The sequence below is a fragment of the Carettochelys insculpta genome, chromosome 2 (assembly GCF_033958435.1).
Source record: "Carettochelys insculpta isolate YL-2023 chromosome 2, ASM3395843v1, whole genome shotgun sequence".
Taxonomy (NCBI): domain Eukaryota; kingdom Metazoa; phylum Chordata; order Testudines; family Carettochelyidae; genus Carettochelys; species Carettochelys insculpta.
In genome coordinates, this window is record NC_134138.1 from 205,480,437 (window position 1) to 205,506,974 (window position 26,538).

At 51.5% G+C, this 26,538-nt stretch overlaps 1 protein-coding gene across 7 annotated transcripts in view; it reads left to right on the top strand.

Moving 5' to 3' along the window:
* The window catches only part of NEK10 (NIMA related kinase 10), a 244,257-nt gene that overhangs the window by 141,387 nt on the left and 76,332 nt on the right, over positions 1–26,538 (top strand). For all 7 annotated transcript variants that reach the window (XM_074984426.1, XM_074984427.1, XM_074984430.1 and 4 more), the window contains one exon: positions 14,453–14,666. In XM_074984426.1, coding sequence (XP_074840527.1) covers positions 14,453–14,666 — 214 coding nt within the window. The remainder of the gene's footprint in view (positions 1–14,452; positions 14,667–26,538) is intronic.

The following is a 26,538-nucleotide window of genomic DNA, read 5'->3' on the forward strand; positions in this document are numbered from 1 at the left end:
GGAGCTACCCCACCAGCACTGACTGGTGGGAGTGGCTGGTGCTCGGAGACTGGGACGACGACCGCTCGCTCCAGAACTTTCGCATGAGCCGGCAGACATTTCTGGAGCTATGCCAGTGGCTCACCCCCACACTCAGGCACCAGGACACTGCCATGCGGCATACCCTCAGCGTCGAGAAACAGGTCGGCATCGCTGTCTGGAAGCTGGCCACTCCAGACAGCTACCGATCCGTGGGCCAGCAGTTTGGTGTCGGCAAGGCCACCGTCGGGGCTGTCCTCATGGAGGTAAGAGGACCCACGGGGGGAGGGTGGAGAGGCAGCCCTGGCAGGGGAGGGGAGGGCCACACACACCCTGCACACCCCTCATTGGTGCTCTCCCATGTGCTTCCCCTGCAGGTCGTCCGTGCCATCAACACCCTGCTCCTCCAGAGGCTCGTGAGGCTTGGGAACCTGGATGCCGCCATCGCGGGGTTTGCCACCCTGGGCTTCCCCAATTGCTTCGGGGCTCTGGATGGGACTCACATCCCCATCCGCGCCCCGGAACACAGTGGAGGACGCTACATAAACTGGAAGGGCTACCATTCTGTGGTCCTCCAGGCCTTGGTGGACAGCCGGGGCCGTTTCCTGGACATTTATGTGGGCTGGCCTGGCAGCACCCACAACGCCTGGGTATTCCGGAACTCGGGCCTGTGCTGCCGGCTGGAGGCGGGGACCTACATGCCCCAGCGGGAGATCCCTGTGGGGGACACCACCATGCCCCTCTGCGTCATCGCAGATGTGGCATACACCCTCTGGCCCTGGCTCATGCACCCATACACGGGCCATCTGTCTGCCGGCCAGGAGCGCTTCAACCAGCACCTGAACCACGCACGCCAGGTGGTGGAGTGCACATTTGGGCGCCTCAAAGGGCGCTGGATGTGTCTCCTCACCCGCCTTGATGCGGGCCGCACCAACATCCCCCAGATTGTGGGTGCATGCAGCGCCCTACACAACCTGGTGGAGAGCAAGGGGGAGGCCTTCTTTCAGGGCTGGGCTGTGGAGGCCGGCAGGGCCGATGTGCAGCCACCCGCTGCCCCCAGTCGCCAGGTGGACCCCGAAGGGACCCGGGTCCGGGAGGCCCTGCGGGCCCAGTTCGATGAGGCCACGGGGTGAACGCTGGCAGGCCCCCCACTGCACCCCCCGCATCCTCCACAACACTCCCTGCCCCTACACCCACACCACAGAGCAGCCAAGAGCACACCCCCTGACTTTTCTTGTAAAAATAAAAACAGACAGTTGTTTGTCAAATCAAACCTCTTTACTACAACTCTTATTATTATTATTATTATTATCATAAATATTCTGAACAAGACGAACTATGTACAGGGGAAATCAAACTGATAAATATATATACATTATAAAAATCGGGATAACATGAAAGGGGAAGACAAGGAAGGGGAGAACTATTTACATGGGGGGGTAAGGATCAGCACAGTAATGGGTCACAAATGCAAACTATTTACAAGAAAAGAACAATAAACTGGGGGGAATAGATACAAAGGGGGAGGGGGGGCCACATCCTGGGCCCCACGCCCCTACAGTCCAGCGCTGGAGGTGGGTGGCAGGATCCCCGCCTCGGCCGCAGCCGTGGCTGGGGCTGGCTGGGGGCCGGGCAGACTGGGAGATACAGCCAGCGAGTGTCAGCTGGCCCCAGGTCCCCCTCGGCAGAATGGCCCTCAGTGGTGGGTGGCGGTGCGACGGCGGACGGCGTAGCGGCTGGAGCAGCGGGTGGAGCAGGCAGGGCGGGCGCTGCGGCGACCGGCGTGGCCTGGGGGGCCAGAGAGTCCGCAATGCGGTTGAGGGTCCGCATGTAGGCCCCCATGCCTCCTGGCGCCAGGCCAGTGCCCGCTCCTGCAGGTGGAGGCGGCGTTCCTCCACCCACAGCCTCTGCTCGGCAACCTTCAGCTGCCGATGGTGGAGGGCCAGCAGCTGGGGGTCCGTTGGCGTCGGCTGGTGGTACTGCGTCTGCCGTCTTCCCCGCCGTGGGGCCGGTCGGTGCTCCACCGAGGGGCTGGCCTGGAGTGATGGCCCCGGAGGGTTTTCCGGGACCACTGACGCCTCGCCGGCGCTCTCCGGTCCTTCCGGTGGTGCAGCTGCGGAACACAGGAGAGGGGGAAGAAGAGTGGAGACAGCCGTTAGTGTGGGCCCCGAGCCGTGGTCCTTGTCCCCCCACCCCTCTGCTGCAGGTTCCCCGTCCCCGGGAGATGCTGCTGTGATGGGGTTCTGGGGTCCCCCTGCACTGCACCCCGTCCGCTGGCAGGAGTGACTCTCACTCAGCAGGTACGACAGGAGGTTTATTAGGCAACAGATGCCCAGTTTCTCACAGAAGCGACAGTACAGCAGTCAGAGACGGTCCTTCCAACCCGTCCTGGGGAGAAGACCCCGAGGGGTGCCCCTCTGGGGTGTAGCTTTCCCCCTCCTCAGGCTGGCTGCCTTCTAGCTCTCCCTTCCCCTAGCCTCTAACTGCCGCCCCCGATTCAAACCCAGCTCGGCTCCTCCCTCCTCTTTGTTCAGGGCAGAGGTGTAACCTGCCAGTTGTAGCCCCAGGATCATCCTTAGCCACTGGGAGCTATTCAGCTTGTTTCTCATATCTAGCCTGAGTCTCGCATTTGCACTCCCCCCCACTCCATCACATGCTGCTGCTGCTGCTGCTGGGTGTCCGACCCCCTCCCCCCGGGGGACCCTAGAGGTTCCGCTCCCCCCAGCCCCGGGGATAGGGCATGGCACTGTCGTGCTGGGGGGGGCAGGGGCTGATGCACTCCTGTGAGGGACATGCCACTGCTGTCCTTGGGGCCATGGTCATCTGGGCATGTGGAGGGCCCTGGCCATATCTATTACCCCCGCCCCTCAACCCCGGGTGTGTGCACCGGGGGGGTACATACCTGACGGTCCACTCCCACGGTCAGGGGACACCCGGGGGGCGGATGCCTGGCTGGAGCTCCTGGATGGGAGGATGATGTGGAGGCCGGCGTCACTGGAGGAGGAGTTCCTCTCCTCCTCCTCCTCCTGCTCCGGTGCCCCGGGGGTGGGCTCCTGGGGAGGCCCCCGGGGTGCGGGGCTTGCTCCGGGGCGGACTCCGCCTCCGGGGCCTGCTGGGGCTCCTTGGCTGGTATCAAGAGTGGCCGGAGGGGAGGAGGTGTGCCGGGGGCCCAGGATGGCCCTGAGCTCCCTGTAAAAAGGGCAAGTGACGGGGGCGGCCCCAGATCGGCCAGCCGCATCCCGGGCGTAACCCTGCCGCAGCTCCTTCACTTTACTCCGGACATGATCCGGAGTGCGGGCAGGGTGACCCTGGGCGGCCAGGCCCTCGGCCAGCCGAGCGAACGCATCTACATTCCGCCTATTGCTCCCCATTACCTGGAGCACCTCCTCCTCGCTCCAGAGCCCCAGCAGGTCCCGAAGCTCGGCCTCCGTCCAGGAGGGGCCCCGCTGCTGCTTCCCCGCCTGGCTGCTGGGCTGTGAGCCCTGGCTCCCCTTGGGGGGGGTCGGGGGGCGGCCATCACAGCACTGGGGGGCTCTTGTGGCTGCAGAGGAGCGTGCAGGCTAGCCGCGTGTTACTGCTGCTGCCTGCACGCTCTCTCAGCTTCCTGCACAAGAAGGCAGGGGGCGGGGAGCTTTAAGGGGCCACTCCACGCGGCCACCATTGAGCTCAGGGGCTGGAGAGAGCGTCTCGCAACCTCTCAGCTGATGGCCGCCATGGAGGACCCCGCTATTTCGATGTTGCGGGATGAGCAATGACTACATGTTCCCTACTTCGACGTTGAACGTCGAAGTAGGGCGCTATTCCCATCCCCTCATGGGGTTAGCGACTTCAACGTCTCGCCGCCTAACGTCGATGTTAACTTCGAAATAGCACCCAACACGTGTAGCCATGACGGGCACTATTTGGAAGTTGGCGCCGCTACTTCGAAGTAGCATGCACGTGTAGACGCGGCTAAAATGCTCTTGTTTGATAACGCCCTCCAGCCAAACGTGCCGGAGAGGCAATCAGAAGGGCCCTCTGGGTTCCACAAAAGGAAGGCAGCTTCTCTGACCCCCTCGGTGCAAAAACGGAGGAAGCTCTCCCCAGCTCGATCCCTGCTGGCAGTCTCAGCGAGCGGGACGGGCGGAGCACACAGCCCCCAGCCACATACTCAGGCAAGCGGCACCGCGGCAGCGCACGTGGCAGAGGCTGAGCCTCTGATTACAAAATAGCCAGCACGCGCAGCGCCTAGAGCGGTGGCCAGGCCAGCGCAGGAACCGGCGGCACCACCACAGGCAGCACCGACCCCCGCGGCACCAACGGTGCAGGGCCAGCAGGCACGGAGCCCGCAGGCACCGGAGGACGTTATCCGCGCGGCACCGCAGCCGAGCAGGCAGAGCGCAGCGCCTACAGCAGGGCTGAGATCCCCAGCGCAGAAGGGGGCGGTGCCAGCCCTGCAGGGGAGGGGAAAGGCAAGAACAAAAACCCGGCACCGCAGCCCTTCTCTGCACAGGGCTGCACTGCTGCTAACAACAAGCTCTCCCCCTGTGCTACACACGCCGCCCAAAAGGCCTGGGTCTCCACCGGCCTATCCAGAACCTCCTTCTCTGTTCCTCCAACCAATGTCACCATGGCTTGGGCCACCTTCACCCTTTCTGGGATTGGATCCACTGGAGTACTATCACAAACCAGTGTCACCGCTATCTGTGTCATCATGGAGGTCTCGCTCTCCCAGACATCGGGGGTACACACCCCAAGAGTGGTCCAGGTCTCTGTCCTTGGACCCGTGCCCATACTGCCATGGTCGTTCCTATCATGCTGGACACAGACACCCCAGGCCTACGCCCAGGGGCAGGTCCCCCCCGGCCAGCCAATACCCCCGTGGACACTCCCGGGCGGGGATGGAAACTCAGTTATCTCAAGGGGAGTTAATTTTAGAATCCCGAGACTTTCCTTCGCAATCCTCCATCGAGCAGGTATACCATCAGCCGCAGGAACCTGAGAGTTCGAGGGAGGTTTACCTTAGTGGTTCCTCCTCATCCTCCCCAGATGAGGCCATGGCCCCCAGGGATGTCGCTCCCCCGGATGACCTTAAACAGTTTCAGGAGCTGTTTAAAAGGGTGGCTTTCACGCAAGGCATTCAAACGGCAGAAGTGCAGGAGAAACATCACAAACTCCTGAAAAATTTGAGACCCCCGGCTTCATCCAAAATTGCTATCCTGCTGGACGAAGCCATTATGGAGTCAGCCACTATCATATGGCAGACTCCGGCCTCTGTTCTGCCTATGAACAAAAGAACGGATAAGAAGTACTTTGTCCCGGCAAAGGGCATGGAGTTCCTCTTCAGTCACCCACAACCGAACTCACTGGTGGTCGAATCGTCCCAGCAGAGGTCAAAGACTTCTCAGTACAAATCGGGGGGATTGGACAAAGATGCCAAGAAGCTAGAGCTGTTTGGCAGGAAGGTATATTCCTCTTCCACCCTGCTATTGAGAATGGCAAATTATGCGGCACACCTAGTGAACCATAACTTCGATAATTACTCCAGGCTTACTTCTCTCATGGATTCACTTCCGGAAGATAAGAAGCCGGTGTTAAAGGCAATTGTGCAAGAGGGCTACGCAGCTTCGAGGATGGGAGTCCAGATCGTCCTGGATGTGGCAGATACGGCGGCACGCTCAACGGCTACAACAGTGGTCATGCGTAGAGAATCCTGGCTCCAGACATCAGGCATCCCGAGGGATCTACAGGCAAAGATCGTGGATCTTCCCTTTGACACGCAAAAGCTGTTTGCAGACTCAACCGACTCGGTCCTCCACTCCAGTAAGGACTCGAGAGCTACACTTAGAACCCTGAGTATTTATACCCCTCCATATAGGAAGAAAAAATATTACCCTCAGCAAAGATGCTACCCGTACCAACCACAGCGTGCGCAGTATCAACGGGGCTACGACCAAGGGCGACATCAACAGCAGCAACAGTACAGAACTCCCAGGCGACGTTCCCAACAAAGCCGCACACCCTTGGGACAGGCCCAAAGGCAACAAGTTTGACGGGCATGTAGAGGGCTGCACTATCACTACCATCGCGCAATGCCACTCTCAGCTCATGTTCCATCATCGCCTCAGACCGTTTCACTCCCAATGGCAAAAGATCACCACAGACAAATGGGTGCTGGAGATCATAGCCACGGGTTACGCGATCCCCTTCCAGTCACTCCCACCGACGAAGCCTCCCTCCAGGCCCCACCTCTGGGATGCTGCCCACAAGGCGAGGCTCAAACAGGAGGTGGACCACCTTATGTTCATAGGGGCGGTGGAAAGAGTGCCGGAACAATTCCAGGGGAAAGGTTTTTATTCACGCTACTTGCTCACAGAGAAGAAAACAGGAAGCTGGAGGCCCATGTTAGATCTTCGGGGCCTCAACCGCTACTTGCGCAAGCAACGGTTTCGGATGATTACAGTCGCCTCCATACTCACGGCACTGGACGATGGAGATTGGTTTGCAGCCCTCGACTTACAAGATACTTACTTTCATATAACAATCCACCCGGCACACAGGCGCTTCCTCCGCTTCATGGTCGGCAAGGAACAGGGTTCTTCCGTTCGGCCTCTCCTCGGCCCCCAGAGTCGTTACCAAAACCTTGGCAGTGGTGTCAGCCTACCTGCACAGACAGGGGGTATTCATATTTCCATACCTGGACGACTGCCTACTGAAAGGGGCCTCGAAGGCAGAGGTCCTACACATGATACGCGTCACAGCGGACACGTTTTCTTCGCTGGGCCTAGTCATCAACCTCGCAAAGTCAAAGACCGATCCCACACAGGACATAGAGTTCATAGGGGCACGCATAAACTCTATCACAGCAAGGGTGTACCTACCCGACGCCCGCTTTCGCGCCATCAGTTCGCTGGTGCAAGTCATTACATACAGCCCCACGGTGCCGGTCTTAACGTGCTTACAGCTGCTGGGCCATATGGCGGCAGCAACATTTGTGGTACAGAATGCCAGATTGCACATGCGAAGCCTGCAGCATTGGCTGGCGAGTATCTACAAACCGGCATCCCACACTGTTCACAGGGTAGTGTCGCCCACGACAGAGGTGCGCAGATCCCTGGCATGGTGGGTAAACCCCAAGAACTTGCTAGCAGGAGTGTCCTTTCACCAACCACAAATTTCTATTTTTCTTACTACCGACGCCTCCCACATAGGATGGGGAGCGCACATCGGCGACAAGGTGACGCAAGGGCTATGGTCCCCTGTGGAACAGTCACTGCACATAAACATACTGGAGCTCAGAGCAGTGTTCAACACCTGCAAGCATTTCCGAGACCACATATGTGGCAAAGTAGTTGGGATCAATACAGACAATACCTCCACTATGTTTTACATAAATCGGCAAGGAGGAGCCCGATCCCGTGTCCTATGTGCGGAAGCAGTCCGACTGTGGAACTGGTGCATCGCCAACAACATTACGTTGAAAGCCTCGTACTTGCCGGGCGCTCACAACGTGAAAGCAGATCAGCTGAGCAGGCGCTTCGCACTCACGCACGAATGGCAGATCCGCGCCGATCTGCTATGACTGATCTTTCATACATGGGGGTTTCCCCAGATCAATCTGTTTGCCACCCAGCACAACAAGAAGTGTCCCCAGTACTGCTCCAGGGCAGGAGTGGGGCAGGGGTCCCTGGGGGACGCATTCATGATTCCATGGAAGGGCCCCCTACTTTACGCGTTCCCCCCCGCAGCGCTTATCCACAAGGTCTTGCAGAAAGCCAGAAGGGAGAGAGCTTGCATGATACTAGTAGTCCCAATGTGGGATCGGCAGCAATGGTTTCCCTTGCTTCTGCGCATGTCAGACTGCCCACCGCTCCCCCTACCGGTGGCGCCGGACCTACTCACGCAGGCCCAGGGGTCCATAGTGCACCCGAACCCTCAGAGCCTGCGCCTACAAGCATGGCTAATCCATGGCTCAGCTCCTTAGAAAGTACATGCACGGAGGGAGTACAACAAGTCCTGGAAAGTAGCCGAAGGACCTCCACCAGGAAGACTTATAAGCAGAAATGGACTCGATTCACAGCCTGGTGTTCTGCCAAGCAGTTAGCTCCCCTTGACGTTCCTATACCAGTAATACTTGAATACTTATTGGACCTCAAGAGGGGCGGACTTTCCTTATCCTCACTAAAAGTCCACCTCACCGCTATATCAGCCTTTCAGCATACAGAGGAGGGGCCCACGGTATTTGCCCATTTTATCGTTACCAGGTTCTTGAAGGGGTTGGTAAACCTGTACCCCCCTCAGAAACCGCTTCCGCCATCGTGGAACCTGGACCTGGTGCTCAGCACGCTCACGGGTCCACCTTTTGAACCATTAGCCACGGTTCCCCTACGTCTCCTTACAATAAAAACAACCTTCCTCCTTGCAATTACGTCAGCTCGCAGGGTGAGTGAGCTTGCAGCAGTTATGGCAACGCCGCCCTGCACAGTATTCTCAAAGGAGGCGGTAACCTTACGGCTGCACCCAGCCTTTGTTCCAAAAGTTTCTTCAGAATTCCATCTTAACGAACCAATAGTTTTACCCTCATTTTACCCGAAGCCTCACAGCTCCAGCAAGGAGGCACGCCTGCATCTCCTGGATGTGAGGAGGGTGTTGGCCTTCTACATAGACAGAACTAAGTCCTTCCGGAAAACGGACAGGCTTCTAGTCTCTCTCGCTCCCAGGTCAAAAGGAGAAGGTCTCTCTTCACAGAGAATCTCAAAGCACATTGTGTCCTGTATAAAAATGTGCTACGAGCTTCGAAAGACTCCTTTGCTGGCCCCGCCCAGGGCTCACTCCACCAGGGCGGTGGCGGCTTCAACAGCCTTCTTTAAGGACATTGCGTTGAAGGACATCTGTAGAGCAGCAACCTGGTCATCCTATGACACCTTCGCCAGGCATTATGCCCTACATCGGGTATTCCACGAGGATACCCGCCTCTCGACAGCAGTCCTTTTGGGGGCAAGCTGCACATAAACCGATTACCCACCTCCTATTTTGGGTTACTGCTGGGTAGTCACCTATTGTGGAGCACCCACGGGGACACTCGATGAAGAAAGAGAAGTTACTCACCGTAGTAACAATGGTTCTTTGAGATGTATCCCCGTGGGTGCTCCACCACCCACCCATCCTCTCCGCTTCGGATCTCTGTCTAGTGTCTTTCAGGAGCATCCGAGGTGGTTGGTCAAGGAGCTGGCGGGGACCGGATTGCGCACTTGGCCGGGGACGCGCAAGGGAGTGGCGCGCGCCGGCGCATGCGCGATCTAGGAGAAACTGCTGGAAGAATTCCGATCTGCAGTGCCGGGCGAGCCCGACACCTATTGTGGAGCACCCACGGGGACACATCTCGAAGAACCATCGTTCCTACAGTGAGTAACTTCTCTTTTCCCAGTACAATGTATTGCCAACTTAGGTGCAGCAACTGTATTCTCAGCTGACCTCATCCCACCTCCCGTCATCGCAGAAAACAGATAACATAAGGATTACATTTAAAGCTAGACTGAGAAGTAACTTCAAACATAGGCAGGAAGATAGGTGGAAACCTGAGCTTCATTCAAAGACACATTCCTAGATAGCGAGAGGACTACATTAAATGGAAACTGAGAAGTAGATTCAAACATAGGCAGGAAGCTCGGCTGCTAACTAAGCTAAGTTCAAAGCTACATTCAAGGATTGCAGGAGGACTACCTTAAAACCTAGACTGGCAAATAGCTTCCATCGTAGCAGGAAGCTAGGCTGAAAACTGAGCTACAGTCAAACACACATTCAAAGATAGCATAAGGACAACATTACAAGCTAGACTGAGAAGAAGCTTCAATGGTAGCAGAAAGCAAAGTTACATTCAAAGCAACATTCAAAGCTAGTGAGAGAAAGACATAAAAAGCTAAAGTTAAAGAAGCTTCAAACATATGCAGGAAGTTAGGATGAAAGCAGAGCTACATTCTAAAATAGCAACAGGACAACATTAGAAGCTAGACAGGAAAGTAGCTTCAACCGCAGGCGGAAAACTAGGCTGAAAACTGAACTACATTTAAAGCTACATTCAAAGACAGTTATGGGACTACATTAAAATCAACTGAGAAGTAGCTTCAAACATAGAAAGGACGTTAGGCCAAATACTGAGCTACATTCAAAGATTGTGAGAGGACTACATTAAAAGCTAGACAGGGAAGTAGCTTCAAATATAGGCAGGAAGCTAGGCTGCAATTTCAACTTCATTCAAAGGTTGATTAATAGATAGCAAAAGAACTACATTAAAGAGACAGAAGTAACTTCAAACATAGGCAAAGATCTAGGCTGAAAACTGAGCTACATTAAAAGCTAGATGGCTGCATCTACACAATGAGATAAATTCAAATGTATTCATATCAATCTTCTAATTTTGGAATTTATAAATTCAGATTGATGGTCCTTGTTTCAGACCTTGCTCCCCACAAAGTCAAGTCACATATATATTGACTATGTAAGTATGTATTGACTTGCAGTAGTGAATTGTGGGAAGCTATCCTACAGTTCTCTCATCCCCGTAGCATTCTGGGTATGCTCACTGGTGTTGATGTCATCTTCCCCCATGCATTTTCATCATTCCCCTCCCAATCCCTGAAAGTATGTCGATCCATTGGAAATAATGCAGAAGAAGCTGAAAATTGTAAGAGAGAATTTTTTGGTTTTCCCACACATTACAACTTGGGTGCAGTGACTGTATTCTCAGTTGGTCATCCAGCCCACCTCTCATCATTGCTGATATGTGATCCCTGAAAATAATGCAGGGGCTTACTGCTTATCAGTAGTCCCCAGTCTCACACCTGCAGCCACAGTCTAGCCTTTCATCTAAGGCAGTGGTTCCCAAACTTTTCAGCATCATGCCCCCTCTTTTGATTTTTGAGAGACCTTTACGACCCCCCCACCTCTTCCTTACCATCATCCAACCCCTCTTTTAACCAAAAATTCAATTCGTAGTTTAAAATAAACACAAAATCTTGATATAAAAATAAACACAAATAATTTTTCTTGGCCCAAAAATGTAATAAAAATGTAATTTAACATCAAAAATCACAGAAACAAAATGAGTTTAATGTGAAGGATGATGCTGCGTTTTCTTCACAAGTTGGGAAATCCCAGGCTTGAAAGATGAAAGTACACAATGCAAATCATTTTTTTGACATCCAGTCGATTTCTTTGTTTGGTATTTAATGTGAGTAAACGTCAGAAGCTTTTTTCACAGGCGTATATTTACAAAAATGGAAGAATAATACGTAGCACTTCTTCCCTGCCAGCCCAAGCTGGGACCAGCTGCCTGCCCACCAGCCCAAGCCCGGGCCGGCCAGCTGCCCAAGCCCTGTGCTGCTGGGGCTAGCTGCTTGAGCCCCACAAGCCACCCACCCAAGCCCCTCCCACTCCCTCCCCGAAAGCCAGGCACCCACCACCCCCCACTCTTACCCCATCTCCCTCAGGCCAGGCTCCCCCAGCCCCCATCTAACCCCATCCTCTTCCTCCTCCCTCCACTGCAACCCACGCTCCTTTGCAGGAGGCAGCTAGCTCCACGTGGGTCTTTGCTGGCAGCTTGTTTTTTATAGCAGCTGCGCTGGGTTGCCCGCGTAAAATAGCAGGGGCTGAGAGCTGGAAGCAAAGGCCAGCTCTGTCTTGGAGTAGGGGGAATAAAGGGGCTGCTGGGTCACCTCACCCCCCCGAATTTTTTCATACACCCCTCCCCTTTGGGAAACCATGATCTAAGGGATAAGCTGCCATGTGTATTCACCACACTCACGTGGTAAGGTGGTGCAAGAGGGAACGGGGAGTGAGGACATGCAGACCTGTCCACTGTTCTGGGTCCTGACCAAGGAGACCTTCTGTCAACAGCCATGTCCAGCCCTCCTTCACTCCCTTCTACAGTCTTCATTCCCTGGGTCACTTCTCTGTGGCCCCTTGCACTTTCTTAGCCTTTGTATCAAAGCTACAGCCTGACAGAAGTCAGGGCAGAGCCTCTTTCTCTAGCTCCCCTAAAGGAGCTTTTTCTCAGGGAACCAGTCCTACACCCTCCCAGGTCAGGACCAGGCTGCTCACTACTCTGCTAAGCAGCTCCTTATAAACAGGGCTGCCCCAGCAAGCTGCTGTATGAATGGCTCCCTGAGAGCCTTTTTGTCATTGGCTGGGACTCCACGCAGGCCCCCGCTAGCCTGCTTTAACTTCTCCTGGCTGAAGTGAGGCAGCTGTGCCACTACAATCTGTCCCTCTATTTCCGTCTTCCTCCCTCTTATTCATATATGCATAGTAATTTAAAAATTTTTCTAAAAGAAAGTATCTGCTTGAGGGCCCACTATTGTTACCTTTTTCAACTATACACATGTTCACTACTGCAGCCTGCTCACTAATAATCCCATAAAATTATCCATATAATTGAACTTTTCATCAATTTATCCACATTCTGAAAGTCATAACATAACATATGAAAGAACCTGAGAATAAGGTTTCACTAGCATGAATACTCAGGGTGATATTAACAGTTGTGGTAATCATAAACCAGATGAATATTCTGCATTCTTTAGTATTGGTCAACTGAAGTATTGTGTTCAGGTTTTGCTTCACACCTTCAAAGGGATTTCAATAAAGTGAGAAGAGTTCAAGGGAAACAGCAAAAATAAGAGATGTATGAAAAGTAAGATCTATGAATAAAAGCTAAGGAAGCTGGACTTGTTCACTTCAGAGGACTGAGTTGTAATACCTGTTCCTAACAGGGTGTGGCAGGGCCGGGATGGAGGGCCCCCCACAGAGGAAGCCCAAAGAAGCAGAAGGGCTTGTGGACCAACAGCAGGGCAGTCACAGGCAGCTGGGCAGGAGATGGCTCAGGCTAAATGGGGTCAGCTGACTCCAAGGTGGACCTAATAAGAGGCCTTTAAAAGCCCTTCACAGGGGGCAGGGTGGGGCAAGAGTGTGTGAGGCAAGTGGAGAGTGGTGAGAAGAGCAGAAGTAGTGAGAGACAGCAGGTTGGAAAGGAGCAGAAGAAAGGAACAGGAACACCAACACCAGAAACCACAGAGGGAGAGTGAGGAGCTGCAGCGGATTGAGAGTGGGGCTTGTTACAGCTACAGCCTGTAGATGGTACCAGGGGGAATTGCCTGGGGAAGTGGCCCAGGGAGAAGAGGTGCTGTGCTAAGGGAGTCAGCTGGTCCCCCTAGCAGTTGCATAGGGTCCCTGGGCTGGAAGCGGGCATGAGTGGGCAGGGGCTGGGTTCCCCCCAGACCACCGCTCACCCCAGCAAGGGCAACTGGGCCCTTAAGTGGGTCCAGTGGGCTGAATAGAGGCCAGAGGCCCAGAAATAAGACTGACTTTGTCACAAGGGAGGCTATAAATATGCCAGGTATCAATTTTTCACCCAGTGAAGAGCAAATAAATAATAGCTTTATATTGCAACTGGTAATTTATGTTTCATATATTAGGTGAAATTTGTAAATATAAGAAGTTATTGCCGAAAAAAGCTGTGAAATCACAGTTGTAATTAAATCCATCGTTCAATATTTATCTCTTAGTTCTTCACTGATGAATAAATCAGTTCTTCCATGCTGCCGATTAATGATCCATTAAAGGCCTTTTGCAGCTCACATGATTCTTGGCAGTTCTCAGATTTCAGGGGGTTGAAGAGAAGAAAATAAAATTCCCTTTGATTTCCACTTTTTAAAAAAGCAAGTAAGATTACATCTGTTAAAAGGAGAAATGTGTGAAAGTTTGAGTACGTCGGAAAGGAATAGAATGACATGCACCATAAAGATATTGAACATTTGGGACAGAGAAATGTAAATAGACTTGTTTTCCTATGTACTGCATACAACATTGTATAAGGTGTTACTAGAAATGTAGGATATGTTTATTAAAATTCCTCTTTTAGGAATAACAAAAACATTTTCTGATTTTATTTTTCTTCCAGTAAGTGTGTTTTGATTCTTGTATCCACATACTTGAACTAAGCTGGTTGAAAATACCTTGGGTGCAGACACTCAGCTGTTGGCTGTTGTCCTCTTCTCTGCTGCTCTTCTTTCAGTATCAGGTGTAGACTTGTAATGTATTAACATAATGCTGCTGTACAGTTAACTGCAATATGTCAGACAATACTGAATGTGAGAACAATGCTTAAAAAATTACTATTATGAGGACTTTCACCATAATATTTCTATAGGTGAGTTAGCAGGTGTTCTTACTTTGTACTGAATTGTTCTGTACCAGTCTAACACTTACATAAATTTCGTTGGTTGGGTTTTATTAATTTTAGAAATGTCAAGCTGTTGACATACTAGATTTCAGTTTTATTCCAGCTGCTGCCCAGTATTAGCACTAATAATTACCATTGAATATGTGCTAGTGATATTAAGCATAAATCTGTGTAGTTATGTGTAGAATTTTCATTAGGTAATGGGTCTTTCAATAGGTGCTTGACCCCTGATGCAGAGACTCGTCCAGACATAGTAGAAGTCAGTTCAATGATATCTGATATGATGATGAAGTATTTAGATGTCTTATCCACCTCTCACTTGGCTTTGGAGAAGAAGCTGGAGCGTGAGAGGAGACGCACCCAGAGATACTTCATGGTGGCTAATAGGAATGCAGTGATGTGTCACCAGCAGCTTGCTATCTTATCTCATGTAAGTACATGACTTAGGGTTTTGGGTTTTTTAAAATATTTTCACACTGCTATTCATTTTGTGGGCTAATAAAATAGACATGTCTCCATTAGAGAGCCTATTGTCTTACTAAAATTATATCTGAAATCCATGCAGATTTTTAGATTTATTTTAAACTTGATACTTACTAATTTTCCTATGAGTGTACAAATACAGTTACAATATCTTAAAAACTACCTTCATCCAGTGTTGAAAATGGCATGAATCAGACTGAAATACAGTCTCTTGTGTTTTATAATAGAATCTGCTAGCATGTAATTTGTGTGCACATTTTTGAATGATTAATGAATAACAAAATGTACACTTGCACACAATGGATTAATTCCGTGCACAATTCACAAAGGATGGCCCCTAGGAAGTGGCAGCTACATGTATTTAATTTGTAATTACAGGTTTCTAGATAAAGAGTCCTGAACGGGGAATGTATTTGCTAAGCTTGTCTTGCTATCTGATATAGTTCTTTAGAAGTATCTTTCGCAGTTCTTTCATTTTACTCCAGGCTTTGTTTTGTGAGCTCAGTCAAGGATTTTAGTGTTTGACTTAATGAAGGTCAGCTCATGTATTCTTGGAGAATGTACTGTGAAAATTGATAGGATTTTTCTTTCTAATCTAAGAGCTCGTATTATAAACTTTTAAATTCAAGAAAGAAGTAAAGATACAGTAATTTATAAAACTATACTGGTAGAGTCAGCTGTCTGAGGAGGGCACTCTTTAACGCTTCTGTTATTTGGGTTGACTCTTACCTCTCATTAAAAATTGTCTGTTACCTATAAAAAGATTGACAGTATCTCCCAGTCCTCAACCAGTGGATTTCTTAAAGATGCTTCCTTTTTTATTTTTGCATTCTGTAGATTTGCCTTAACTTTCCAAATCTCCCACTCCTGTAAAACAATCTTTATTCTGGTTCAGATTTCTTTTTAATTGAAAGGAACACCAATACACATCACATTATTATAACTAAAAAGAGGCTATAGGGGAAAATATGCCTCAGCACACCTCTGTTTGCTTACTTTCCACATGTGAAAGCTTGCTTTGTTTATAGCATTTTCAATATCTTTAGATGGTCACTTTCATTTCCTATCTCATGCACTAAAATGATAACATTGTTATCATGCATAGCTGTGGAAGATGCAGTATTAAAAAAACAAAAAAAATTCTTACCATAGATTAAAAACTAAAAATGAATTTATTTTTATGCACATACACATTCAACAGTACAAAACCAAGCAATTTATATTTAAACATTCTCTTAACAACTCTTAACTTTTGTTCACTGCTTTAGTTTAACAAAACTAACATCAGATTTTTTTCTTAGTGTCAAATCCTGATTTCTGGTCCTGTAATATTAAGGAGCAGATAGGACTGCCATGTGTGCTTATCATTTCCACAGAAGACCAGTCTGGAGGACCTTCAGGCCTCAGTCTGTGGCCAGAGTCTGTAATGCTGCTTGGAAAGATGCTTCTGCAAATTTATTTTCCTGTCTTCCTGGTGACCCTGACCCTGTTTGCGCTTGTCTACACCCCGCCCCCCCCCCCACTTTCCCCCATCTTCGAAGGGGGCATGGAAATCAGGGTAATGGGAGATTACTAATGAAGTGCTGCAGTGAATATTAGGCTAATTCTCCCCTGCATCAACTTTGAAGTGCCGGCGTGCACATAGTCTTTGTGTTCAATGCAGGAGTTGCAGAAGCTACTGCATCTCTCATGGATTTCCTGTCTTGGATAGGGAGAAGCTCAAAAATGGAATTTTTTGCCACTTTTATTTTTAGAAAATTAACATTTTTTAGGAGTTGCATGGGAGAGAGGCTGTGATCTCACTCTGCCCTTCATTTGTCTTTTGACATGTGGGTTTCATTGACTGTATGTGTCCTTAAATGCTGTCCTGGGCTGAATGCTCCATTGTGAAGTATGCAACTGTAGCAACATACAACATCTGTAGAGTAATTCACCCCATTTCCATAGAACTGTGCTCCACAATCTAAGCTGCCACTTGAGGTGGCAGACATGTATTTCACTCAGTTTTATGCAGCATAGTGAAGCCAGAGAACTCGATCTATCAGCACCTGTAGGAACAGTGCTCTGGCTCTTTAGTGACAGGCAGTGCCATGGCGTTATGAAGGGCAGTGCTGTGCCGACTCCCCCAGTTCCTTCTGACCATCTGCACAACATCTTATGTTGAGTCAGAACATTCTATGTTGTGTCTGACCTCATTTTTCTAGCAGTGGGTTTTTTTGATTTTTGTGGTAGGTAGTTTTTATTGTTAGAGCCCTGTCCTTCGATCTTAGTAGTAAGAAGGATTTAGCCTTTTCCAGGCTTTAAACACTGCCTATTGTATAGGTAGTGATCCTTACTACTAGCCCCCATACATTTGGGCTATGTCTACACTAGAAGCATCTGTCAATAGCAACATCTGTCGACAGAGTTGTGTTGACCAAAATTATGCCAACAGAGCGCATCAACACATAAAAGAACATTGAAAGAGCAATCTGCTTTGATGACAGAGCAGCCAGACTGCCCTGCCCTCTCTCACTAGAACGACTGACCAAAAGCTTTGCAAACAGGGCTGCCCAGTGAACTAGAAGCCCTATCTGTCAACAGAGGTGTCTGCTCTGCACTTTTTATCGACAGAACTTTGTTGACAGAGTGTTATTCCTCAAAGCTGAGAGGGATAACGCTGTCAAGGCAAATGTTGGGTTTCGTTGAGACTCTGACGAAACGCTTTGGCTAAGTCTACACGAGAATGCTGTGTTGAAGTAGCTTATTTTGAAGTAGTGACATTGAAATAAGCTACGTCGCTGCATAACATCCACCAGGGCTGGCGCCATTGATGTTCAACGTCGATGTAGTGATGCAAAACATCGAAAGGGGCCCTTCAGGAGAGCGTCTACACACCAAAGTGACCCCTTTCAATATAAGGGTCTGGGAAAGCCTGTGGACGGGGTCACAGGACGGACTAGTGCTTCCAGGGCAAGAGCAAGCCGCTTCCCTAAAGGGCCCCTCCCAGACCCACTTGGCCTGCACAGCACGAGGCCTGCGGAGCTGACACAGAGTTGCAGAGCATGTGCACACAGCTGTGGACCCTCAGCAGTAGCAGCAGCCAGAAGCCCTCAGGACTGTCATGGAGGCAGGGGCTGCCTTGTTTGGCACTGTGCAGGAGGCTGCCCAGCACCTCCTGGAAGGCAAGCCCTCCCTGGGAGATGAAGGGGCTGTCCCAGACCATGGGGCCCCTCTGGTCACCCCCCCCCCCCCCGCCCTGCTGGGTCCTCTGCCAGCTATGGAACTACCCCACCACCTCAGAGTTGGGGGAGCGCCTGGTCCTGGTGGAGCGGGATGACCACTGGCTTCAGAATTTTTGGATGCGCCAGCAGACCTTCATGAAGCTCTGCCAGTGGCTCACCCCTACCCTGAGACACCACAACACCCCCATTCAGTACACCATCACCATCAAGAAATGGGTCAGCATTGGTGTCTGGAAGCTGGTCACTCCAGACAGCTACCAATCCTTAGGACACCAATTTGGTGTGGGCAAGGCCACTGTTGGGGCCATCATCATGGAGGTAAGGAGGCCCCAGCAGGGACTCATTGGGGGCCAGAGCAGGGGCAGCCTGGTGGAGGGCGGAGAGGAGGGCCAGGCACACCCTCCCGGTTGCCCATGTCCTTCCTCCCCTCCCAGCAGGTTCTCCGTGTGCTGAATGCCCTGCTGCTCCACAGGCTCCTGCAGCTGGGGGCCTGGATGCAGCCATATCTGCGTTTGTTGGCATGGGGTTCCCCAACTGCTTTGGGGCCCTGGACAGGACCCACATTCCCATCTGTGCTCTAGACTACAGCGGAGGGCGCTTTATAAACAGGAAGAACTGCCACTCAGTGGTCCTCCAGGCCATGGTGGACACCTGTGCCCCCTTCCAGGACACACATGTTGGTTGGCCTGGCACCACTCACGATGCCAGTATTTTTAGGAACTAGGGCTTTCACTGCTGGCTGGAGGTGTGGACCTACATCCCCCAGAGGGAGAGCCCTCTGTGGGACACCGCCGTGCCCCTCTGCATCATGGCAGATGTGGCCTACGCTCTCCAGCCCTGGCTTATGCAGCCATACACAGGCCACCTCAATGCCAGCCAGGAGGGGTTCAATGGCTGCCTGAACTGTGCCTGCCAGCTGGGCGAGTGGGTATTCAGCCGCCTCAAGGGCTGCTGGCTCTGCCTCCTTGGCTGCCAGGATGTGGGCTTCCCTAACGTCCCCCAGGTTGTGGGCACATGCTGCACACTCCACAACCTGGTGGAAAGCAAGGGGCAAGGCCTTTGTGCAGGGGTGGGCTGTGGACGCCGGCACTACCTCCAGCCAGCCACTGCCCCCCAGTCTCCAGGGCCACCACGAAGGGGTCTGGGTCTGGGAGGACCTGCGGGCCTATTTTGACCAGGGTGTGGGGTGAGTGCTGCCCTGCCCATCCCTGGCTGGCCTCCCTCACGCTGCCCCCCAAAGATCACACAAAATACATTTTGAAAAATAAACCAGTGAACTAATATTTGGGAACCCAAACATGTTAAACAATTATTTAGGGGAATGTATGTCTGTGGGAACTATGTGCAGAGGGGCTGGGGGAATGCTACCTTGGGGATGGGACACAACTATTTACAACAGAGTTGCAGGGGAACTATGTACAGTTGAGGAGGGCCTGTGTGGCCCTGTCCTTGGCCCCTCACAGCCCCTCATCTGGGGTGGAGGAGCACAACCCCTGAGGGGTCCAGAGTCTCCGTCGAGGCCGGATGGGAACCAGGAGGACCAGCAAATATGGCCGGGCCGGCTCCAGAGCTCTGCAGTCCTCTTCAGGGGGCTCTAGTGCAGGGGGGCTGCTGGGAGGGACAGCGGCTGCAGCAATGGGGGTAGGTAGCTGGTCTGTGATCCTGTGCAAGGTCCTAGCGATGTGGTCAAAAGTCCGCATAAAGGACCTCCTGGTGCCAGGCCAGCACCCCCTCCTCCAATTGGAGGCGGTGCTCCTCCACCTAGCCCCAGAGGGTGGCAAGGACCTGGGAGTCAGCAGCCGCCCGTGGCTGGCTCTGGTGGTGGTGGTGGTGGTGGGCTGGTCCCAGTTCTGGTCCTTACTCTGGCTGGCTGTCATGGTGTGATGTCCCTGGTGGGCTGTCCAGCACCATGGACATCACAGTGCTGTTGTGGCCCTCAGATGGTGCGACCGCCGAAAGAGCGGGAAAAAGAAAGGACAAGTGTTAGTACTGGGCCCTGGCCCACACCTCTTGTGCCCGCCTCCACCCCAGTGCTGGGTCCCCATCCCCCAGCCATGGGCATGGTGTCCCTGTATGTGGCCCACTTCGGGGGGTTCAGGCCCCCCAGGCATGGGGCTTGGTGCTCTCCATGGGGGTGGGTGCTGACGGGCCCTGGGGGCTGTGCCGTTGTCCTGGGGCCATGGTCTGGCTGGGTGTGTGAGGGGGCCTTGGTTGTGTCCCTTGCCCCCGACCCGGCACTCAGGAGTCTGCACCCTGGGGGGGTACATACCTGATGGTTCACTCCTGCAGTCGGGGGATATCCATCAGGCAGATGCCCTACTGGAACTGCGGGGGGGAAGGTCAATCAGGAGCTCCCTGTCCCAGGACCCCTCCTCTGCTGTCCAGGGATGGGCTCCTCCTGGGGTGCAGGGCTGGGCTTCGGGTTGGACTCCAGCTCCAAGGCCTGCTGGGGCTCCTTGGTCATTGTATCAAGGGTGATCAGGGAGGAGGAGGTGTACCAGGGGTCCAGGTTTTCCCTGAGCTCTCTGTAATAGGGGCAGGCGACGGGGGTGGCTCCAGACCGGCTGGCCATGTCCCATGCCCCGGCGTAACTTTGCCGCAGCTCCTTGACTTTACTCCTGACATGGTCAGGAGTGCAGGCAGGCTGACCCTGGGTGACTAGGCCCTCAGCCAGCTGGGCGAACACTTCTGCATTCCACCACTTGCTCCCCATTACCTGTAGCACCTCCTCCTCGGCCCAGAGTCCCATGTGTAGATGTCACGTGTAGATGCAACGTGCGCTGTTTTGAAGTTGGGCCAGTTCCTTCGAAATAGTCGGCTAGTGCAGATGCGGCTTTTATGTGTGTAGATGCCCCCTGAGTTTTGTAGGCAGAAGGCCACTCTGTTGACAAAACTGTGTCGTGTAGATATGGCCTTGGAGTTTGTGACTGAGAAAAGGCCACAATACGGAAAGGTGCTCCATCCATAAGTTGTGTAAGATGAGAAAGCAGGTGTCAAGAGACTTGTGGATCAAGCAGCATCTTATGGAGTAGGCCATGTGTCTTCCTTTAGTGCTGGAAAACTTAAGGTTAGAAATGTAGGTTTGAAAAATTTGGACTTTTCGTGTCAGGCATCTAACATTTAATAGAATCTGTAGAAAAATGTACTTAATTACTGTAGAAATACCTCTTTGATCACATGGTCATCCTCTATTTCATGTTTATACATGATCTCAGGAGCTGGCTACCTTAGCTGTAAAACTTAGAATGTCTGAGGAAGCAACCCTATTCGCATACACTGGGAAATATAAATGGGATGTAATTTCTCTAACGGCTAGTGTTTTCAACTTAAAATATTGAAATTAAAAATAAGTGTACAGCAGAATGCGTGGGGGTTCCAGTCTGTGCTGCAGCGACCTGCTGCGTGCTGGATCAAACTAAGCCTTTGACTTAAAGGGAGTGCAATGTACTTCAACCATTATGTATCAACCATAAGCCACCAAGCAACAAATGTGAAGCTTTGGTTGATGATCTGAGAACGGCAGATCTATCTGTGCTGGAGACAACCCCTCCCTCCCAACCTTTTGGGGACCACCTCGTTTTATTTTATCCAATTTGGAAGACAATAACATATGACAAATTAGTGCTAGAAATTGTACAAACTTGTTACTTGACTTCCCTCCACTCTCCCTCCCCATCCCTCTTCAGAGACACATCTCATGAGTACTTACTGTGCTAGAAGATAACACCATATCCACCTAGGAGTGGTGGAACCCATGCCAGCAAAATACAGAAGGAGAGAATTTTATTCCCACTATCTTCTCACAAAATAAAAATGTGGATGGTGGAGGCTAACATTCAATTACTGGTAGCTCAACAAGTTTGTCAAGACACAGTAATTCAGAGTGCTCACCCTAGGCACTATAATCCGAACACTAGAAAGAGAGGATTTGTTCTCTGCCCTCAACTTCTGCAATGCATATTTTCATAAAACAATGCAGCCCTCACATCACAGATTTCTTTAATTTACTACGGGACCAGGCTATTTCCAATGCAGTATCCTTTTTGCCTTATCCACTGCCCCTTGGGTTTTCTTGCAAGTTTCTGGCAGTGGTTGCAGCCTGCCTTTGAAGATACACAATTATTATATTCCTTGAATGACTGTCTGCTGAAAGCAGTGAGAAGACACGCAGCATAAGCCACCGAATACATGGTGAACCTCTTCACAAGGTTAGGCCTTCAAGTAAATGCTGTAATGTCCACACTAACACTGGTACAGGAATTAGAGTTCATTGGGGCCCATTTCAATTCTGTCGTGGCTATATCCTTTCTCCTAAAACTCAAGTCTCTCATCCATGACGAAAAGCAGTGTATGGCTCCAGTTACACTACCATTCCAACAAAACTTCTGTCAACAGATTGCATATACACATAAAAGTGGATCGATCTTTTGATCCGTTCTGTCTGCAAAAGGGCCCCTGGTGCATCTACACAGTTATTTTTGTGTACGGTTTCTGGTGACAAAAGCACATTTTGTATGTTCACGCTCCACAAGTTTTGTCTACAAACCTCACTAGTGTAATCATAGACCGCAGGTTATGGTCAGGACGTACCTATAACTTCTTGTTCCTATGGCAGCCTTTGTCATGACCTTTGTCACAAGATGCACCAGATTGTACATGCACTGTTTGCAAGTGGCTCTACAAGAATTATGTCCTACATAGGCACAGCATAGACAAATGTCTTACGATGCCAGAGACCACCCCCTTTTAGCAAAAAATTCAATTTAGTAATTTAAAATAAACACAAATCGTTTTTCTTGGCCCCTTGCTGGTGCCTGGTGCAGCCCCAGCTGTCCAGCTGCCTCAGCCCCATGCCAGCTGCCAGAGCTGCCCACACCAGCTACAGCCCACCTGAGTCCTGTGCTGCCAGAGCCACCCATCCAAGCTGACTGAGCCCTGCGCTGCCAAAGCCAGCTGCCCGCCCACCAGCCCGAGACGCCCAAGCCCTGCAATGCCAGGGCCAGCCACCCAAGCCCCACAAGCCCCTCCCCTCCCGCAAAGCAAGATACCCCCCGTCCCCCACTCATTCCATCTGCCTCCTCCCCCAACCCACACTCACTCCCTTTTGCAGGAGGCAGATAGCTCCATGTGTGTCTTTGCCGACTGCCTGATTTTTATAGCGGCTGCGCCAGGTCACCCACATAAAATGGCAGGGGCTGAGAGACAGAAGCAAAGGCCAGCTCATTCTTCAGGTGGGGGAAATAATGGTGGGGGCTGGGTCACCTTGTGCCCCGCCCGGCATTTCTTCATGTCCAGCAGTTTGGGAAGCCATGATATAAACAGACAACAGGGTGTATGATCAGTGCTTTTTTTCTAGAAAAAATGTTGGTGGAACTCAAAGCCCCAAACTGTCCCCCATCTCCCCTGCTCCAGCAGCTTAGCTTTGCCACTGGGGCCCAAAATTGCCCCTTGGGGGAACTCTAACAACCCCTTGCAGCTTAACCACTCCTGGCGGGGCCCAAACCACCCGCTGGTGGCTTAGCTACCCTACATAGGGCCCAAGCTGCACATCCAGTGGCTTAATTGCCCTCTCCAGCAGAGCCCAATCTGCCAAGTCACCCCCTGCATGGGACCCAAGCTGCCCCCCCAGGTGTCTCCAAACCATCCCCTGGTGGCCCTGTGTCTCGGGGGGTGGGTAGGGCAAGCTGCTCCCTCGCAGCTTTACTATCCCCCAGAGGGTCCAAACTGCCCCCTGGTTGCTTAGACACCCTGTGCAAGGTCCAAGCTGCCCCACCCCGATGCTGGGCCTGAGCCGCCCCCTCTGGTGGCTTAACAGTCCCATGAAGGGCCCAAGCTGCCCCCACCCGTGGCTTAGCTGCCCTTGGGGTGTCCAACCCCCATGAGCTGCCCCCCCCGCGGCTTACCCTCACCAGGCTTGTTCCCCACATGTGGGGCCCAAGCCTTACCCCCTGTGCAGCCTCCAAGCGTTACCCTCCTCTGCAGCCCCCAAGCAACCCCCCAAGCCTTACTCTCTTCACCTTCAAGTGCTTGCTCATATTGATTCCACTTAGGTGTGTGTGCACGTGTCATGTGCATAGTTGCCAGAAGGTTCCCCCCCAACAGTACCTGTCAGGCTGGTTTGGAGCCCCCGGGAGTTATGCCTTCATGGCACAGCATATGGGTCTCTCCTAACTCACCCTCTGCAGTTCCTTCTTATCCCCAGTGATGGTTATTGGAGCATTTTGTTTCTCAACTTCACAAACAATCCTCTAGCCTAATTTTCTGGAGTTAAAGAAATAGTTTTTACAATAGTTAAAAATAGTTTTGCACTTAGTTATTAGAATTTGGGGTAATGAGGTCACTCCCCATTTTCCCCTAGCCTCTTCCAAGCCTGGAGAATGCCACAGATCCAGGGGTTTAAACTATGTGGGATTTTCCAAAAGTCTGTTCAAGGGCAGCATGCACACGGCTTGACTGAAGTGTTTGAAATAGTCCCATCAAAGGGATGGTGCACAATCTGCAGATGTTTTCATCCCTACATGAGAAAAGGAAGGGGCCATCGGTTGAAGCTTCTGCTAATGGAAGCAGCGCCCTGCCCTCAGTCCATGTAGAGACGCGTGGACATGGGACTGGGCTCTTTGGCTTTGGTGTGCAGTGCATTGGTTTTGCTTTGAGATGTGGTGCCAGGGAAGGACTCTTGGATTAGAGATCCTGAACACCAGCATTCCCTGGCACCAGAGAGAGCACTTGTGAGAGACTGTGTGTGAGAGCATTTGTGGCACTGATCACGGTTTCCTGTGTCAAGGAAGAATCACAGGATGATTGAGGGGAGGCATTTCATCTCTTGATCAGGAGAATGGGAGCTGCTTAAGGGACTGTGACTTGTGCTGGGCCCAGCCCTGCCCCTTTTGCTCAACAGCTAGCACCATTGACTCCGGGCCCTGTCCGGGGGAAGAGACTGAGATGGACCTTCCCCTACACCCTGGAGACTTCTGAGGCAGCCTGAGACCTTATAGTCTTGACTGGTCTGCACTCCTCTAACCAGCATCAGAGAGAGCTGGCCTCAAGACCTCGGATGCCATGGAGACCACCAGTGCAGTCTGAGGGCAAGCCTGCTGTAACTCCATGCCAGCCTCCATCTGCTGGGTCCTGATGGACTTGGCACTACCATGATCTTTACACTCAGACTTTCTAGAGTCCAAATCTGACACAGACTCCTATGTCCCCAGAGAAGCCAACATCACAGCCATTGGCACTTGCAGACTATAGAGATAGCCAGACAGTCCCATGGCCAACACAATGGCAGGGTCCAGCCCAAATGCCAGCAAGTGGCTGTTCTAGACCTAGTGAACATATGATCAGTTGCGTGAGTCCATCTCTGAATACCGCTGTTTTATGCAAGGGAAGAGTGGAATCCAGGGACTGCTTTTGGATATCAGCCTATCAGCCACAGCTCCAACTGCTAGTGCTACAACAGTACCATGCCCAGTACTGTTACCAGCATCAGCACTGCACCTGCACTGGCACTGGAACAACAGCCAGTGCCAGGAATGTACCACTGCTGTAGCTGCTAACAATATCATGACTGACATGGAAGCAGACACTGATTTTGGAGCTGAGTCACAGTGATTTGAAGAGCCAGATGGGCAGCCTGGACCCTCCGTGGGTCTGGCTTCCTTGTCATTGTCAGTAGACGAAAGAATGGCAGGTACATCCCCAGGTCCTTCTCGGAGTTGAGCCCACTTGGAAATCTTGAGGTTGGTGGCTCATATTCTGGCCCTCCATTATGGAAGAGGTCACTGAGCTGTCAGACTCAATGGTGGACGTTTTGTTTCCAGTGGGTCCCACCAAGGTGGCAATTCCCCTAATTTAAACAGTATAGGAGAACAAGAAGGCCCTGCAGCAAATGCCAGCTTTTCTGACCTCCAAAGCTAAGGGGGTTAAGAGGAAATATTTCATGCCCCCAAAGGTGTACAGATATTTATTCATCCATGCTCTGCTGAACCCATTGTTGGTGGCAGAGGGAGAGCCAAGGTCAGCGAGGGCCTACCCCTCGAGCTAAGGAAGCAAAGTATCTGGACCTGTTAGGGAGGAAGATATAAACCAGCATGTGGTACTTAGCAACTGCAACTTTAAATCATGGAATGCAGTGTCCATATCCTTGGACTTTGTCTCAGCTGACTCTGAATCCAAAGTAATCCCAAACACTATGGTTGTGTCTACACTACCAAAAATAACTTCAAAGTTGCTTACAGCTAGGAAGTTGAGTGGCTACACACACCCTACTTTGAAGCAGGGCACTACTCCATTCCCGGGAATGGCGTAAGGACTTCGAAGTTGGGCTCCCTACTTCAAAGTTAACTTCGAAGTAAAGGAAAATGTGTGTAGACTCTCTGCTGGCTATGTTGATGTGGTGCCTAAGTTAGTTCCTAGTGTAGATGCACCCTGTGCCTCATACGCTGAAGTGAAATATATATTATAATATTAATTTTAAATTCTAAATCTCAAAATGAAAAAAAATCCTTATTGAAGTGAAACATTAACAGTGAAATAAGGATGGTCTAGACAGTGCCTGGTCCTGCTGTGAGGACAGGCAATTGGGCTCAATGACGTGTC